This window comes from Stenella coeruleoalba (assembly GCF_951394435.1).
Source record: "Stenella coeruleoalba genome assembly, chromosome: 7".
Taxonomy (NCBI): Eukaryota; Metazoa; Chordata; class Mammalia; order Artiodactyla; family Delphinidae; genus Stenella; species Stenella coeruleoalba.
The window spans coordinates 90183501-90201212 of NC_137153.1; the positions used below are offsets into that span (position 1 = coordinate 90183501).

General features: G+C 43.8%; 1 protein-coding gene across 2 annotated transcripts in view; it reads left to right on the forward strand.

The window, feature by feature from the left end:
• The first annotated feature begins 3488 nt into the window (after positions 1-3488).
• Positions 3489-17712, forward strand: part of TGFBR1 (transforming growth factor beta receptor 1) — a 65806-nt gene continuing 51582 nt past the window's right edge. For both annotated transcript variants that reach the window (XM_079925992.1, XM_079925993.1), the window contains exon 1: positions 3489-3766. In XM_079925992.1, coding sequence (XP_079782118.1) covers positions 3682-3766 — 85 coding nt within the window. In that variant the 5' untranslated portion in view covers positions 3489-3681. The remainder of the gene's footprint in view (positions 3767-17712) is intronic.

Genomic DNA, 17712 nt, shown 5'->3' on the forward strand with positions numbered 1-17712 from the left:
TATATTTCATTGGCCAGAAATCTGCCACATGGCGATATCGAGGTGCCAGAAGCCTGGGAAATTTTTAGTTAAGTGAACTGCTTTGCCAAAGAAAATGAGGATTCTGTTATAAAGTGAATGTAGCAGTGGATGTAGATTAGGCAACTAGCAGTCTCTGCTCTCTACTTAAGAGAAAACATCTTCCTTGAGGGAATAATACAAAATGAAAAGCAAAGCAAACAATGTACTTAGTATAGAGATGGAGAGGTAGCATTGTGCAGGGGACAGGGCACTAGAGTGAGAGTCTCCTAGTCCTGGCTCAGAAGCTGACTTGCTGGGGGACGGTACCTCATTTTCTTCCCCTTTAAATCACGACGTTGGAGTAAACAAACTACACATTTTTGAGGGCCTATAGAGACTGTGAAGGGAATTAACGTTTATGATAGATTCTTCATGTGCAAGAGCACATTTAGACCTTACAACAAATATATGAGTGTCATTATCCCAGTTTACACTGGGGATGTGAAATCTCAGAGAGATCAAGTAGGGTGCACAGATCCCACATCTAGTAAATGGCAGAGCCAGAATTCCAACTAGGGCCTGCAGACCTCCAAAGCCAGAGGCTTCCTTCGATTGCCCATTTGTTTCCAGAAGGTGAAATAAGCACATGCATTTTTATTTACTGAGTTTTAAGGTCACACTTCCTAAACGAAGTGTCTTTTAAAGCATGACCTGGCAACACTTCCCCTGGGGGTGTTTATTACATACGCAGACTCCTGGACCTCCTTCAGATGAACTGGAGCAGACTCTCTAGGGCTGACACCAGGAATCTGCGTTTTAAAAAGCTCCCCTAGAGACCTCCCCGGTGGCATGGCGCAGTGGTTAAGAATCCGCCTGCCAATGCAGGGGACACGGGTTAGAGCCTTGGTCCGGGAAGATCCCACATGCCGCGGGGCAACTAAGCCCGTGCGCCACAACTACTGAGCCTACTCGCCACAGCTACTGAAGCCCGCGTGTCTAGAGCCTGTGCTCCACAACAAGAGAAGGCACAGCAATGAGAAGCCCACGCACCACAACAAAGAGTAGCCCCCGCTCCCGCAACTAGAGGAAGCCCACATGCAGCAACGAAGAACCAGTGCAGCCAAAAAATAAATAAATGAATAAAAATTTAAAAATAAAAAAATTAAAAGCTCCCCTAGTAATTTAGAGACATTTTAAATTGGAGAACCATGATTATAAACGTATAATGTATTGCTCCATTCTAATGTAGTTTATTTATAGATCAGTGGCTCATGAAAATTTCCTCCAAATATCAGGAAAATAAAATTTAAAAATAGTCTGTTTCTCCTTCCTGTTCCTTAGTTTCCTAATGAATATGCTCAATTCCATGGAAATGTGAAGAACCTGGAAGTATGTCATAGAAGATATCTGATTAATTGAGGCTCTGTAAGGCAAAGGCACGGATTACTGTGAATGTGAACGCTGATTAGAATCACACAAAGCTGGAAGGGGATGGGCAAAGGAAATGACGTTACTAAATATTTACTATGTTCCAGACACTATTCAGACACATTATGTCATTTAAGTGGTCTAAGACATGTGATTCGATCCCTTTTATTTATAAATGGGGCAGGTACTATTATACTTCCATTTTAGAGATGAAGAACTTAATGATGAGAGAAGAACAATCACTTGTCTGAGATGACTCATTCATTCATTAACTCATTCACACAGTATCTCTTGAGGGCTTATCTTAAGCAAGATATTGAGACCAGAGCAGCAAAAAAAAAGCAGTCTAGAGACCTCAGCTGTCACAAGGCCCTGACCTACCCACCAGGTCTCCACTGAAGAAATCAGAACTGAGAAAGCAGATTGGGGCTGAAGCCTGGCAGAAACAGGCTCCCTGGGCTTGGACTGCCTGCTGCAGGGAGCAAGAAGAAAGCTTGCTGCTGGTGGTCTCAGGCAGCCCTAGAGAGGAGGCGGTAACCTTGGTTCCAGCAGTAGCTGCATCCCTGGTTAGGTGGTTCAGTGTATGTATACCAGACCCTTACTTGCCCAGAGGAGAGGAGCAGGTGAGGGGTCCGATGAGAGAGAGCCTAGAAGTAGAATTTGAAAGGGAAGAAGGGGAGCCCCCAAATCTGAACATATCCTCTCACTAACCTTGGGAGATAGATATTATTTCCATTTTATAGATGAAGAAATGGAGGCTCAGAAAGGTTAACTGACTTTCTCAAGTAAATGTTCAAGCCAGAAGGGGAATAGTGCCCTTCTCAGACCTCAGCTCCAACACCTCCACCTTGCCCCTTTAATGCTCAGGAGGGAGGTCTTCACAGGGTTGTAAAATGCTCACCAAGTAGTGCTAAAGTAATTTACAAAGCGATACTAGAGGCTGGTTCTGATTCCTGTTACTAAGGTTTTTTTTAACTCCAAGTTCAAATCGCACAGAAAATAAAATTTTCTCCCTAAAAGGTTCTGTGGAAAATGTTCTCTGTTCTATGTAACAGCCTCCTCATCTGTGTTTGTGTCTGAAGAGAGGACTAGTCTGACAGGAAGAGTGATAAATCTGGAGCTTGTTTTGGCGTCCCGGAGGAAAGGTGGGTGGAGCGTCTCACAGTAAATTAGGAATTCAGAATGAAAACGTAGCCGAGTTTATTTGGGTTTCTAGTGACACCTCAGAATTATTGTGCAGGCGTGTCAAAGGCGGCTCAAAGTAATGACTGCTCCTCCTCCGCCCTCGGGATGCTGCGTGCTAAGAAGGGGGAATGCCTCTCCTTTGGGGATGAGGGTGGGAACCTTCCCTTTCCCACCTGAATCAGGAAGGGACAAGAGGAAAGGATTGTGGTTTGGAGTCCAGTCTGGCTCTGCTGAGTTCCGGAGAGGGGCGGGAGGCAGTTCGGGGGCGTGTCTGAGCTCGGGATTTGAGGTCTGACGCCAGGATTTGGAGACTTTCTTCAGAATTTTTTTTTGGGGGTATCTACGTTTGGGGGTGGACGCTGACAGTGGGAGGAAACAGGAGACTGGGTCGTATCTGAAAGGCACTGAGGTAGGATCTTGGGGCGGGGGGCGTTGAAAGTTGAGGCGAGGATCTGGGGGGTGGAAGTTGAAGCCTGCCTGAAGGTACTAAGGATGTGGGTGAATGTGTCGGGTATTGATGGTGCAGGGCTGTGAATGGGAATCAGGCTCAGTACCAGATCTTAGGTGAGAAGTAAAGAGGCTAGAAGAAAAGAGCGTCGAGCAGCCACAGCCTTTTCCTAAAGCGACTCACACCCAGACACACCCATCGTCCCAGACACACCCAGTGCCCTCGGTGGCTGGAGGCAAGGCAGTACCGGGGCCGGCTAGACCCTGCTCCCACCGGGCCTTCTCCGAACTCCCAGCGGCTTCCACAGCTGCAGGGGTCTGGCGGGTCCCCCCAGCGGGGAGTCTGAGGGCGTGGCCAGCGGCCCGGCGCCCGCGGCTCTGGATTGGCTGCCCAGAGGGCCCGTAGGCGGGGCTCTGGGTTGGGTCCCGCTCGGCTGTTCGCAGACGGCGGGGAGGCGGGGCCGGCGGGAGCCCGGCAGCCAATGGATGCGCAGCCCCGGAGCAGTTACAAAGGGCCGAAGCGAGGCCGCCGCGGCGGCGGGGGAGGTGGGGCGAGGCGAGGTTTGCTGAGGCGAGGCGGCTGCCGGGCCGGGCCGGGCCACAGGCGGTGGCGGCGGGACCATGGAGGCGGCGGCCGCTGCTCCGCGTCCCCGGCTGCTCCTCCTCGTGCTGGCGGCGGCGGCAACGCTGGTCCCGGAGGTGACGGGTGAGCGGCGGCGCGGCGGGACTGGCGGGCGGCTTCGGGGCGCGCGGACCGGGCCCGGCCTCTGGCTCGCTCCTTCTCTTTCTCAAACATGGCGCGGGGCCGGGGGCGCAGGTGGCGGCGCCTGGGCCGGGGCCGGGCTTTCCTGCTCGGGCCGCCGCCACGCTAGCCGCGGATGGGGAGCGGAGGCGGGGCTAGGGCCTGGGTCCGAGCGCGGGTGGGCTTGCCCGGCAGCCCGCGACCGCCCCGGCTGCCGGCTCTCCGGAGGAAGTGGCGTCGGGCGAAGCCGTCCGGGGTCGGGGGCTGCCCTCTGGGGAGCGAGTGGGCGCGGGCCGACGGCCGGAGGGTGTGAGGCTGGCCGGGACCGGCAGAGCTGGGACTGCTCCCCATTCCCCTCGGGGCGCTGTGTGGCGTTGTCCCGGGCACCGCACCCCGAACGAGTAGGTGCTCCAGGCTCCGGGGTCCCGGGAGGGATTGGGGTCCGAGGAGGCTTCCAGGGCGGGGTGTGAGCTCTGAGCCTCCAGGGCCTCCCCTAGCAGTGGGAGGGGGGGATGTGTGGCAGAGACCCCCGGGTCAGCAGGGCCGCCCTGGCCTTTGGCGCCGGCCTGACCCCGCCGAGAGGGGCCGCTTCTCCAGACAGGGGTGGCTTTGGAAGGGGAGCTACTGTGAAGCTTTGTGTGAGGACAAGGAGGCACTAACATGTGCGGAGTGCTTCTTCTTTCGTGCTTCTGGGGAAGTGTTGAAGTGAATCCAGTAACCAGAGGCTACAGATTGTTTTCGTAGTAGAAACTTGAACGTTTGCTCACTCTGCGGGGGTTTGGAATGTTTGAATGGAAATGACTCTGAATTGATCAAACGCTTTTATTTCCTCGAAGGAACATCGCTAGAGATGTTCCATTTCTTGAGTGACAGTAGTTTGAATCAGTCGTCTGTGTAGCTGGTTTTCGAGGGAGTGTTTCCTGCGTTTTCCAAAATATTAAATTAGGATGGGGTATGGTCGTCACCTACCTCGCGGAAGGAGAAGTGAAAAACTTTGTTAGCATCCAAGTTATAGTACTAGAAACTGAAATATAGAGCCTTAGTGTAAGCAACTAAGATAAAGTGAAAGTACGTTTCTGTGTCTGTAATTGAACACCAAATGTTTTTAAAACAAAAAATTCAAGACTTAGGGTGCCAATTATTATTAATAGCTACTGTTTTTTAAGAGCTTACTATGATGCAGATGCATAAAGTACACCAAAGTACATTATCTAATCCTCACAACTAAACCCTTAGGGCTATGTGGCATTTGCCCCATTTTATTTATTTATTTATTTATGTCTGTGTTGGGTCTTCGATTCTGTGCGAGGGCTTTCTCTAGTTGCGGCGAGCGGGGGCCACTCTTCATCGCGGTGCGCGGGCCTCTCACTGTCGCGGCCTCTCTTGTTGTGGAGCACAAGCTCCAGACGCGCAGGCTCAGTAGTTGTGGCTCACGGGCCTAGTTGCTCCGCGGCATGTGGGATCTTCCCAGACCAGGGCTCGAACCCGTGTCCGCTGCATTGGCAGGCAGATTCTCAACCACTGCGCCACCAGGGAAGCCCTGCCCCATTTTATAGATGAGAAAACTGAGGTGTGGAGAGGCTAAGTACTCAATTATTAAGAGCTGGAGTTAGTACACTGAGGGTTCAGTGTTTCCAAAACCTATACACCTCACTGTCTGGCATAGCCCATTTTTCTTTTTTAGTCCTCTAATAGTGATCTTTATTATTCACTTTTAGATTTTTGTCCTCACAATTAGAAAAACAGGTTGGCTTCTTTCTGACTCCTAGTTCATTCCTTTTTTCTGGCCCTGCCACACAGTGGTATCTAAATTCCCCAACCAGGGATCGAACCCGTGCCCCCTGCAGTGGAAGTGCCAAACCCTAACCACTCCTAGTACATTCTTGGAGTCCCTACACACTGGGCCTACATTAGAGGAAACAATGGAGTTTTGACATTGGCCTGAGAAGGGGGACAAGATAAATGTGTGGACAGGTGGGAGAATCAATATAGTTATGCATCAAGCATAAGTAACATTTCCACACCACTATTAACTCAAGTAGCGTAGTTCACTCTTTTCCACCTAGCTTAGCACACAAAGTGTTCGTGTATTCAAGCATCAGTATTGGACTTAATAGATGTACAGAGTATTGCTCAGCCCATGCCCTGGAGGAGCTTACAGACTACCCTGGCATGCCTACAATACAAAGCCGATCCAGGAGCTATTGCTATGCTTAAGCCTAGACTACCTCAATTGGTCTGCCTGTTCTCCTTGATTATGTTGATGTTTCCATTCATCCTTTCATATATTCTGAAGAAGCGCAAATGCTTTTTAAAATTTATAATTTGACTTCCTTTTTAAGAGTTTGCAGTTGTTCCTTATTGTCTCGGCATCAGTTTTGTATTTCTCTGCCCAGCTTCTGCTCTCTCCAACATAGATTTCTCTAGGGAAATTGGTTCCTTGTCCATGGTACACAGTTTAGTACCACTATGTCTACATATATATCCTGTGTGAGAATGCTTCCTTTCTGCCATTTCATAACCTTTTCTTTCAAAACATGCCTAAAACCCAACTCTTATTTACATTAATGCCTCTTGAATGTTTTGTCCTTTCTTCATATGCAGCCATCAGTTTAGTCCTGCCTGTTACCCCTCAAATCCATTTGCTTTCCAGAGTTTCTCTCACCTAGGCTTTTTTATAGGCTGCTGCCAAGCTAATCTTCCTTAGCCATCCCCACAGAGGGTTTACGAGATTTCCCATTTGTATTCAGTGCTTAGAGCAGTACTTGAGGCTTATGATTAGGGCCATCTCTGTGTATCCAACCAGAGATCTCACATCCCACTACTGCAAACCCTCGATTCCAGCGTTTTCTATTTTTCCACCCACTCCACTTTTCAGCCTTTTCACTACATATTTAATTTTGCCCCTTTTGGGAGTGTGAGGAGAGAAGTTCTCAGTCCTGACTTCCTATACTGCTTTAGTTTGTGAACTCTTTATTTCCCTGAACTGTATAGAACTTACACTTTGTGTTGTCTATTTCTATCATGTTGCACTGTTACTTAAAAATACTCTCTAACGTGTTATAAGTACCCAGAGGGCAAGGATCATGCCTTTTATTTCTTTTATGGTCTCAGAACCTAGCACTATGTTTTATATTCTGTTCCACTTAAATGCTTGTTGTTTAAATTAATTCTGTTTGACTTGAGTATTCCTTTAGTGTTTATACTGTTATATGTAAGTACAGTTTATACAATATTAATTGAGAATTCTGTGTACAATCAGGAAAAGTCATGTGATGTGGTAAAAGAAGCAGTTGGTTATTAGATTTGGTTATTAGCCCCAACTTCTAGATATGCAGAAAATGGGGATGATACCTACTTTGTCTAGTTTATGAGATTGTGAAGATCAAATGAGAAAATTGTATTGGCATTTGAGGTTGCTATTTTGTATTGTTATTAATAGGAGGGCTGATGTTCAACCAGCAATTCCCACTGGGCCACGTGTGTTTTGATTGGTTAGACATTCTTTCTGATTGGTTGGTACCACTGGGGTGCTAGTTGTTAATACTTTTAATATCAACCCTGCAGAGAGGCATCAGTATTCAAAGAGGGAAGTGAGTATTCTAGACTGAAGTGACTGGGGGAGGCTTCCTGGACACTTTAGGACTTAAACTGACTTTGAAGGGTGGCTAGAATTCAGTTGGGCAGAGAGGGGGATTTGATGAGTGTTAAGCTCTCTCTTTGTAAGCTGTGTCCCCCAGCTCCCCTAGGGCAGGAAGCAAAAGCTTCTATTGTCTGGCTGGCAAGTTACTCTTTATAGAGTTAATTTCCTTATTCTGAAATGTGGGGTTTGGATATATTAACCACTGTTATTTTTTCCCATATTCTAAAAATTCTCTAATATGTGACTGGAAACAGAAAGGTAATCTAAGTGGGATGAGTAAGGGAGAGTAATATAATGGGATGCCCACCAGGGCTAGGCATTCAAATGTTGAAAGTCATAAATCACTGAGTTTACAGATGGAAAAGCATAACTCTAGAGATTAGGTGAATTTCTCAGGGTTGGGCAGAACCAGGGCAGGAACTTTGATTTTTCTGATTCTAGATCTTGTGTCCTATATGGCAGTTTAAAATGTGAAGGATTTGGAGGGGGGAGGAACAGAGTTAATGGAGTGACTTACCTAAGTGAAGTTACCTTGAATTTCACAGAGCTTAAGAAAAGTGAGTTCTGAAAGTGGGAGGGAGGGGAAATAATTATAGGTTATAAAGTCCTCAATAGAAGGTCAGTACCTTTTTTATACTGCTGAAAAAAGGGCCTGGTGTAGTGCTTTTTTTTTTTTTTTTTTTTTTTTTTTTTTGCGTTACACGGGCCTCTCACTGTTATGGCCTCTCCCGTTGCGGCGGAGCACAGGCTCTGGACGCACAGGCTCAGCGGCCATGGCTCACGGGCCCAGCCGCTCTGCAGCATGTGGGATCCTCCCAGACTGGGGCACGAACCCACGTCCCCTGCATCGGCAGGTAGACTCTCAACCACGCAGGGAAGCCCGTGTAGTGCTTATTGATTGAGAAAAGTAGGCTTATAGTAGTTTGGAAATTTTGGTTTAATTGAAGTGGGATGTAATTGAAAGGCCTTGTAGCACATGGTTAGGTTTAGAATTTTAGATGATCTACTTTGTTGTTGAAATTAAATGGGGAGGAACTTCCCTGGTGGCACAGGGGTTAAGAATCCACCTGCCAATGCAGGGGACACGGGTTCGAGCCCTGGTCCGGGAGGATCCCACATGCCGTGGAGCAACTACTGAGCCTGTGCTCTAGAGCCCATGAGCCACAACTACTGAAGCCCATGCTCCTCAACAAGAGAAGCCACCTCAATGAGAAGCCCTTGCACCGCAACAAAGAGTAGACCCTGCTCACAGCAACTAGAGAAAGCCCTGGCACAGCAACGAAGACCCAACACAGCCAAAAATAAATAAATTAATTTAAAAAAAGAAATTAAATGGGGAATGGACATGTTCAAAATAATGAAGAAGGAGATAAATCTTGTTCCTGTGGGGAAGGATGCTCCTGTGAAGACTTTTGTTGACAGCTTCTCCTAGGCCTAATTGAAACAGTTGCCTGAACTCAATGCTGTTCTTTAGTACAGTTGTATTGGATCAGATATGTTCATGTCTAATGAAGTGGGTTTTGAAAATGCCAGTATCCTATGGATGGCCCTTTTGATATGAGAACATGTCTTTTCAAACCACAGAATCGCCTGCACATGTCAAAAAACCTCATGCCTTTTGCTGTTCTTTCTTGGTCATGGCTTGCATAATGCAACTTTTTCTGAAAAGATGGACGCTGGTTTGATACCATGTGATTGGATCACATCTTTGCCTCCTGGTTCTGGAATTGACAGCAGATGCTGGCATGTTTCTCAGGAATTTTCATGTCTTGTTACATAGAACTGGCTGAAAAAAACTTTTGGAATCTTCTCAAAATTTATAGTCTGTCTTGACCCAGCCTAACTGCAATACTTAGGATAATATTTAATGCATTATTTAATGTAATTTTCTCAATATCAAATCTAAGCAGTTTCCATAAACATTAAGATTTGCTGCTACGCTGAATTAGATCCAGGTTTAGCTCTACAGTTTTAGTCCAAAACTGCAAGTAAGTTTCTTATGGTTACCCTTTTTACATGTGAACTTAACGATTGATTGACTTGTAGGCTTTTTGCCTTAGACACTTTCTCAAACACTAGGTAGAGTAAGTCTGATTGGTTTTATGGGTCAAATTTTATAGATCACATCTGGCCTTTTGTAAAGCTGCTCTTTCATTTTGGCAGTCTGAGAGCAATATACATTATACAGAATGATTTATAACAAAAATATTATGACTTGCAGGATGTACACACAGGTTGCTTTGACATTTCTGTGAAGGTTCAGTGGTCCTTGCATCATTTTATCAATCTGTAAGGAATATATTTTAAGAATGTGCTAGGAATTCTACCTGCCTTGTCTCATTTAATTCTCATAACCAGCCTTGGATGATAGTTGTGTAATAGTACAAAAGCTTCTTACTTTTGTACCAGTTAATTTCCAAAAGACTCTCTTTTTTTAAAAAATAATTAATTAATTAATTAATTAATTTTTTTGCAGTACGCGGGCCTCTCACTGTTGTGGCCTCTCCCGTTGCCGAGCACAGGCTCCGGATGCGCAGGCCCAGCGGCCATGGCTCACGGGCCTAGCTGCTCTGCGGCATGTGGGATCTTCCCAGACTGGGGCACGAACCCGTGTCCCCTGCATTGGCAGGCGGACTCTCAACCACTGCGCCACCAGGGAAGCCCTGTCGTTCATATTTTAATCATAAATACATTTGTAAAAGGAAGACACTGCTTCAGATGGAACAGATAGTGACTAACAGTAGTCCAACCACTGAGACTCAAATGATTGTGCATTACCATTGTGCATTACCATTAACTCCATCAGCCTGGGTAGGCAGAGTTGTCAGGATTTTGCTCAGATTGGAACTTAGTTTGTTCCTTTGAAAGTATGTAAATAGAAGAGCTTCTGTGTTTCCATTCTACAGACCAGGAAACTGAGGTCATGATGTTAATGAATGATGGAGCCTGTGTTTAACCTTTGCAGAGTGTGTACTCTTTCCTCTACATCATGCTGCTTTCATACACAGTAAATATCTTTTTTTTTTTTTTTTTGCGGTTCACGGGCCTCTCACTGTTGTGGCTTCTCCCGTTGCGGAGCACAGGCTCCGGATGCACAGGCTCAGCGGCCATGGCTCACGGGCCCAGCCGCTCCGTGGCATGTGGAATCTTCCCAGACCGGGGCACGAACCCGTGTCCCCTGCATCGGCAGGCGGACTTTCAACCACTGCGCCACCAGGGAAGCCCAGTAAATATCTTATAATGCTCATTTTGTCAGGAAGGTTTTCTTCCTTCCTTCCTCCCTCCCTCCCTTCTTTCCTTCCTTCTTTCCTTCACCATGAGAATATGCTTCAGCTTGTCTTTATTACAGTTTGCATCTTTGCAGCTTACTCAGATGCTTGCAGTCTTTCTTTGACGTTATATTTTTAGGTAATTCGAATCTCTCCAATGATTCTAATGATGGTTGATCCCTCACTATTTGTGTTGATTTATTTATATTCATAGCAAACTCTTTGCTTCTCAAATTAACATAGGCACAGACCTGAAAATTTGAATCAGAGAAGAGAAAAAAGCTATCATTGTCCATCGTTAACATTTTGGCTTATTCTATCCCTTTGCATTTTTTTGTATAATATAATCATTCTTTAATCATTCTGTCTCAATAGTTTATCAAAGCTAAATAAATATGTTTTTAAGATGGCAGAGCTTTGGCTTGTAGAAGAAATAGCTCATTTAATCTTAGCAAATATTTAGTAATGGTCAACTCAGTGGGAGGTATAGAAAAAGACGCACACTTGCTTTCAAGGAGTATGATGCTGGGGAAATATGAATACAGATTCAGTAATAGCAACCACAGGGATTGCTCTCTAAAGGTGATAGGACTTGATCTTGTGCCTTGCAGAATAGGTAGGGTTTAGAGAGGATAAGGGGCAGAGGGAAAGTACTCCTAGGTAGGGGAGGATGATGTGAGTGAAGAAGGAGTATGCTAAGTTTAAAAATTTTAAGGGGAGGAATGGAAGTTCATGATTTAAAGGGTGGGCTCAGAGAATTATGAACCTTGAAAATCAGGAAAAAGAATGTTTAACTGCACCACAGAGGAAATGGAGTAGGGTGGCTACCTAGGAGGTTTTGGAGTAGGTATGATGGCCTTGGGAATGGAGTGAATGGGTGGCTCTGTGACATTTTAAAGAAGTAGGAGCAGCTGGTAGTCATGCCTTTGCATGGCTGTTGCCTTGCCTGCAGGCTCTTGGCTTCCTCCCTCACCTCTTCTATGTCTTTGCTCACATGTCACCTTTTTCTCAAAGAGACTTACCCTGACCACCCTTTTGTAATTGCCATTACCTTGCTTTGCTTTTTCTTTCTTTTTTTTTTTGCGGTATGCGGGCCTCTTCCATTGCAGAGCACAGGCTCCGGACGCACAGGCTCAGCAGCCATTGCTCACGGGCCCAGCCGCTCTGCGGCACGTGGGATCTTCCCAGAGCGGGGCACGAACCCGTGTCCCCTGCATGAGCAGGCTGACTCTCAACCACTGTGCCACCAGGAGAGCCCTGCTTTTTCTTTTTTTTAACACTACCTTCTGAAATACAGTATTTACTTACCATATTTACTTATTTACTATGTTTATTGTTTCTCTCTAACTACTAGGATATAAGCTTCATGAAAGTGTATATCTTTGTTTTGTTAATCAGTGTATCTAGAGTGCAAAGAAAGTGCCTGGTGCATTGTAGGCACTCAGTAAATATTTGTTTAATGGCAGTCAGTGGCTCTTAACTGTAAAAAGGTGGAGTACAAAAGTTAAGAAGGACTCTATGAAGTAAAAAAAGAATGACTCCAGGATTTTTATACCTATATAATGCCTTTAACTAGTAAGGAATTTGGTGAGAGAAAGAAGGGTAGTGAATTCTGATTTGAGCATGTTGAGTTTGAGGTGAAAGTAGGATAGGCAAGTGAAATGGTTCAGTAGGCAGCAACAATATAAGACTGGAACATGGTTGGAATGGGAGAGGACCTTAGGCAGAGAAATGATTATCAGCATTTCCTTCCACCCCATTCTTTTGGATTCTCATGCCCCGCAAACCACCTTAAGTGGAGTATTTATTTTGATCCTGAATTCCTGGCTTAGATGTGGAGCCTTGCTCAGTTCACTGTTAGATTCTTCACTCCCGGTTGCAGGTCCATGTTTTGTTACCCACCCCCACCCCCACCCCCAAGCCAAAGAAGTATATATTCAGAATCATTTGTGAACTTCTGGTTCTACTGAAATTGGCCTTTAGGCTATGCTGCTTTCTCTGCAGTAATATGACTGACTTCCTGGGAATCTGCTCTGGTTCCTGGCTGAGGTACAAGAGAGGGAGTTTCTTGTTTGAGGCCTGCATTTACTCCACTGGCTTCACGTCACGGTTGTGACGTTAATAGGTATTACCTTACTGTCTCTTGGAGCTTCCTGATGGCAATATTGTTAAACGCTTTTCATGCTACTGTTTTTCTCTGTGAACCAAACACTGGTGCACTTGTACATATCTCTAGACCATCTTTATTTTTCTCTTTGGATTGATCTAACTTATTTGTTTTCCTTCCAATTTTGAAGGCATTTAAATCATGTGACTTGGTTGCCAGAAATGTAATAAAATCTTTATGGGAACAGGTATAAGAGCCCCCACATGTTTGTCTGGCATTAGATTCTAATCAGTGTGTCTCTTTGTCTGGCATTAGATTCTAATCGGTGTGTCTCTCTGGGACTCACTTTTCGCAGGAGGATAACACCTAACTTAAATGATGATTGTGAAAATAATATGTATCAATAGTAGTGTTTATAGAGTACCTAGCACATAGCCTGATACTGATAAATATTCAATAAATGAGACATACATTTAAATAAGTGAAGAAATGCCTTTTGGAAGAGGAAATACATGTCTGTGTAATGAAGAACTATGATTAATTGGTAGACTGAGAGGCAGATTTCACTCAATGTAAGAAAGGACTTTGTATCAATGGGAGCTGTCATGAAGTGGAACATTATAAGGTGTTATGTTCCCTGTCACTGGAAATATTCAGGCAGAGGTGGGAGGCAGAGATAACCTTCTGTCCAAGAAGTTGTAGAACACATTTCTTGCATTAGGTGAGAGGATGGAATTGATTATCTCCAAGCTCTTCTTCTATCCCAGAATTCTGTACTTACAGGTGTAGTCCAGGCTTCCTTGCTCATTGCTTTTAGCCAGCATACAGGCTCTCAACTTCCCTAGCATTCACGGCTTCAAGATGAGCACTGTTTTATAACTTTATCTTATGGTATGGGAAAAATTTATTCAGGCTTGGCTTGTCCTCTGGCCGTTTTCTATAAAAGAATTTAGGACGCTTGAAATAAAAATATATGCAGTAAGACCAAAACTAGTGATCAGAAGGGTAAGAACCAATAAGTAAAAGAGGAAAAGAAAGAGAAAAATTAGCTATAACTTTTACCTGAGGAAAGCTTTAGTAGTTGAGCACAATAATTAACTTTGAGTTTTCCAGGATTGAGGGCAATAAGGGAACCCTGAGAGTTTGCATAGATCTCATTGCCTGTTGTTGAGAACACATGAGGAGGCTGCCACCTTCCTTAATAAAATGGAGCCCCCAAACACGAAGACTGCAATGCAGGGAGAATTTCCAAGTGTTAAAAGAGTTCCAGGACCTGGCAGCCCTGATTCTTGTTCTCAGCCTTCCTCTTTAATATGTTTGAGGATTCAGTTTAGTGCTGCTGCTACCATTTTTATTCTGTACTCTAAGGACACACTAGTTTTACCTTAATGCCAGTGAAACAGCTGGTATAAGGCTGGAATGTTTAAATCAAGCTATCCTAAAAGCTATGGATAGAAAGCAACATAAAACTATTCATTCTGGTTTACAAAGACTCTGTCTTCAGGTCCTTATCTTTTGGCCTGTCTCCATTTGGCAGACAGAGTCTGAATACTGCCACCAAGTGAACTGAGCCAGACATCTACCTCTTTTCCCACAGGCCCAACTCAGCAAGGTCCAGAGTGTGTCTTTGCTTGGGTTTCCTGTTTGAAGAACTGCCTCCTTTCTGGGTGATGAATTATGGGAATGATGACTTCCTTTAGGAGAGACTGCACTTACCTAGAGAGCATATGGTTGTGTAGTAACCCAATATTCATATGAAAAATACCCACGTATGTTACCATAAAGGACATTCTTTGGTTAGAGACGTGCTTATTTCACTGGGGAAAACAAGTTTCTCTCTGCTCTTGAGCATAATCTATTATAGAAATCTTTGTATAAGGGGCATTGGGAAAAAAGTGAAGAATTTGGGTTTATCACTTTCCATGACTTGAATGAATTCACTTGCCTTGCGTATTCTGCAGTTGCAGAGTTACTTTAGGCCTGTTCCAGTGTTTCCTTGTTCTAATCAACAGGCTGAACCTCCTTATTTTTGTTCACTTGCTTCAGGATAACCATTCCATCTAGATTTCCGAGGTGTGAACCTCACTGATTGCATAATAGTGTATATTTATAGTTCTAGGACACCTTGTACAGGCATCCTGTTACATTTCTACAATATAAGATCTTTAAATATGTATGGAAATAACAAATAGCTCCCATGCAGAAAAGCAAAGACAAATTTTTTTTTTTTTACTAGAAATAAGGACTAATATACATATATCAGAGCACTGAACATAGAGGAGATAAACCTGAAGAGTAATATAGAGATAAAAGCAGTAACGGTGGCTTTTCATTTATACAAACACACAAACTCTTACCCTCTCTCTCTCCTCTCTCTCTCTCTCCCTCTCTCTCTCTCTCTCTCTCTCTCTCTCTCTCTCTCTCTCTCTCTCTCCCCCCCTCTCTCCCTCTCTCCTCTCTCTCTCCTCTCTCTTCTCTCTCTCTCTCTCTCTCTCTCACACACACACACACACACACACACACACACACACATACAATGTGTGTATGGGGCTTTTTTTTTTCTTGATGTATTCATTCCCAAACCAAACTATAATGTGCTCTAATTGAGTCTCTTTGTTTAGCACATGGCTATTGATTTGAGTACTTTCTCCAATTGAAAAACTGACATTTAAATTTTGTTATTCAGTGTACAACTGATTTGAATAAAACACCAAGATCGTGTATTGAAGATTTCCTTCAACAATAATTATATGTAATTATTTTACCAAAATAAACAAGTTAAAGTAGTTTTAGCTATTTTATCTCATTTCACATTTGGGGAAAAAATTACAGACCAGGGATAGAGTTTGCTCTTGTTTCTCAATGAGGAAAGCTAATTTCTGATTGCTAGTTCCAGCTGGTTCCACCAGAGACGTGTATAGTTGATGCTAGTAAAGAGCACTGAGCATGTGGAGAGGAAGCGCAACTGGAAATAGGTCAGGCTGGCCACATGCTGCTAAAACAGGTGACAGTTTTCATGAGTGTGGTATCTCAGAAATTTTAAGGAACCTGTGAAGATTAACTGAGTTTATGCTCCTAAACTTGGAGCATACTTCCTGGCACATAGAAAACATGAAGTAAATGATTGTTATTAAGAAAATTGTTTTTTATAGAATCATAGAATTTTTAGACTAGAAAGGACCATGAGACCATGATTATCATTTTGTCTAACGTTATAAGTTAGGAAACTGGAGCTCAGACATTACGTGGTATTTCAGGATAAGCAGGATAATTTCAGGATAATAATTCAGCTAATGACTGAACAGGAATCCACTCCCTCCTCACAATTTTATTTAGCATCCCTTTTCTGACTCAAGCCTCCATTAGGGAGAATGATGTTTTTAAAATCGCCTAACTTTGTGGAAGATTTCTTTAAATACTATCAAATCAGACCCTAACAGATGGATGCATAGATGGATACATAATGATAAAATCAGTATAGCAAAATAGTAGCAGTTATGGAATTTAAATGGTGGTTATAGAGGTGTTCACATTTCTGTCAATTTTTCTGAATGTTTGAAAATGTTCATAATATAATGTTGGGGGGGGACTAAAAAAAATCTATACCATCTCCTCACCCCAGATATGTTTCTATTACTGATTTCTTTGAACACAGACCAACCAGCGGTACTTGCTACAGCCAAAGGAAATAAAACAACTGGGGGTCCAGGGCCCTCTGGCATGCACATTCTAGGCCCTTTCCTTGACAGTCTCCAGGGATTGAGAACCACAGGTCTGTTTCAAGTTTTTCTGTCCTTTTCTTTCTTTTCTCTATCCTTTTTTTAAATTACAAGTGATAGTTGTGCATTGCAAATTTGAAATTCCCTACTCACCAACAAACAAGCCAATTAACACAATTAGCACTATAGGTGACTTTCCTATGAACAAAGGCTCTATTTTTTTTCTTTCTATTGTTTTGCTTTCTCCCTTTCCGTGGTAAATTTTACTTTTGTTCTTTTCCTTCTTATTTTTAATGCCTTTATAATCTTGAGTATTTCTATTCTTATATAATCTTTCTCCCCAAGATCACAATTGTTTCTTCCACCTTATCCTTTAAAAACAAAACAAAAACAAAAATGTGGCCACATAAATATTCTTTTAGCTGGGGCCTTTCCGCCCTTTCTTATATATCACCTAAGTTTTGTCAGATCCAGCCTACCCTTGCCTTGTGATGGGAGAAGGCGAAGCAGGGAGTTTCAATAAATTGGGTTTTAGGACTCAGGCAGAAACCTTAGGGGATACTCTTCAAGGGTCAGCAGACTCAGAATTAGCTGTGCATTGCAAACAGATGGTATGCCCTAAGGAAATAGTTGCTCTAAGCAATTGGGTCCTTGCATCTAATTTAGCTTAGAGATCCTGGAACAGGGAAAACAAGTCTCATGAAGCAAATGAGTATAATCACCTATGAACCATTATAAACCATAGCTAGGGCCTAATAACTATTAACTTATGTATAGACGTCATAACTCTGTGCCGCCATATACACATACTGCATAATTCTGTACAACATAATTCTGTGCTGTATCTTCTATTCTCCAAAGGATAAGTAACATCAAGCCTTAGCAGACTCTAACCAAGCCCCTGCTAGAGGCCTTCTTCAGTAACCAAAATGGTACTAGTAATTGGAAAGCTGAATTCCTAATGCTAAGTCTTGGGACGTCTAGATTTTGAGGTCTGAAAACTTTTAGGTTGATTACAGTACATCCCCAAGCTCCAGTTTTTATATACACATAGTTTAGTCTTAAAAGGGTAGTGTTCCTCAAAGGAGTTCAGACAACCCTAGCTGCTTGCATCCTCATGCCCCAAGGGAGGCCATGGATTCAAAGGTTAGAAATATTGTAACAATATAACT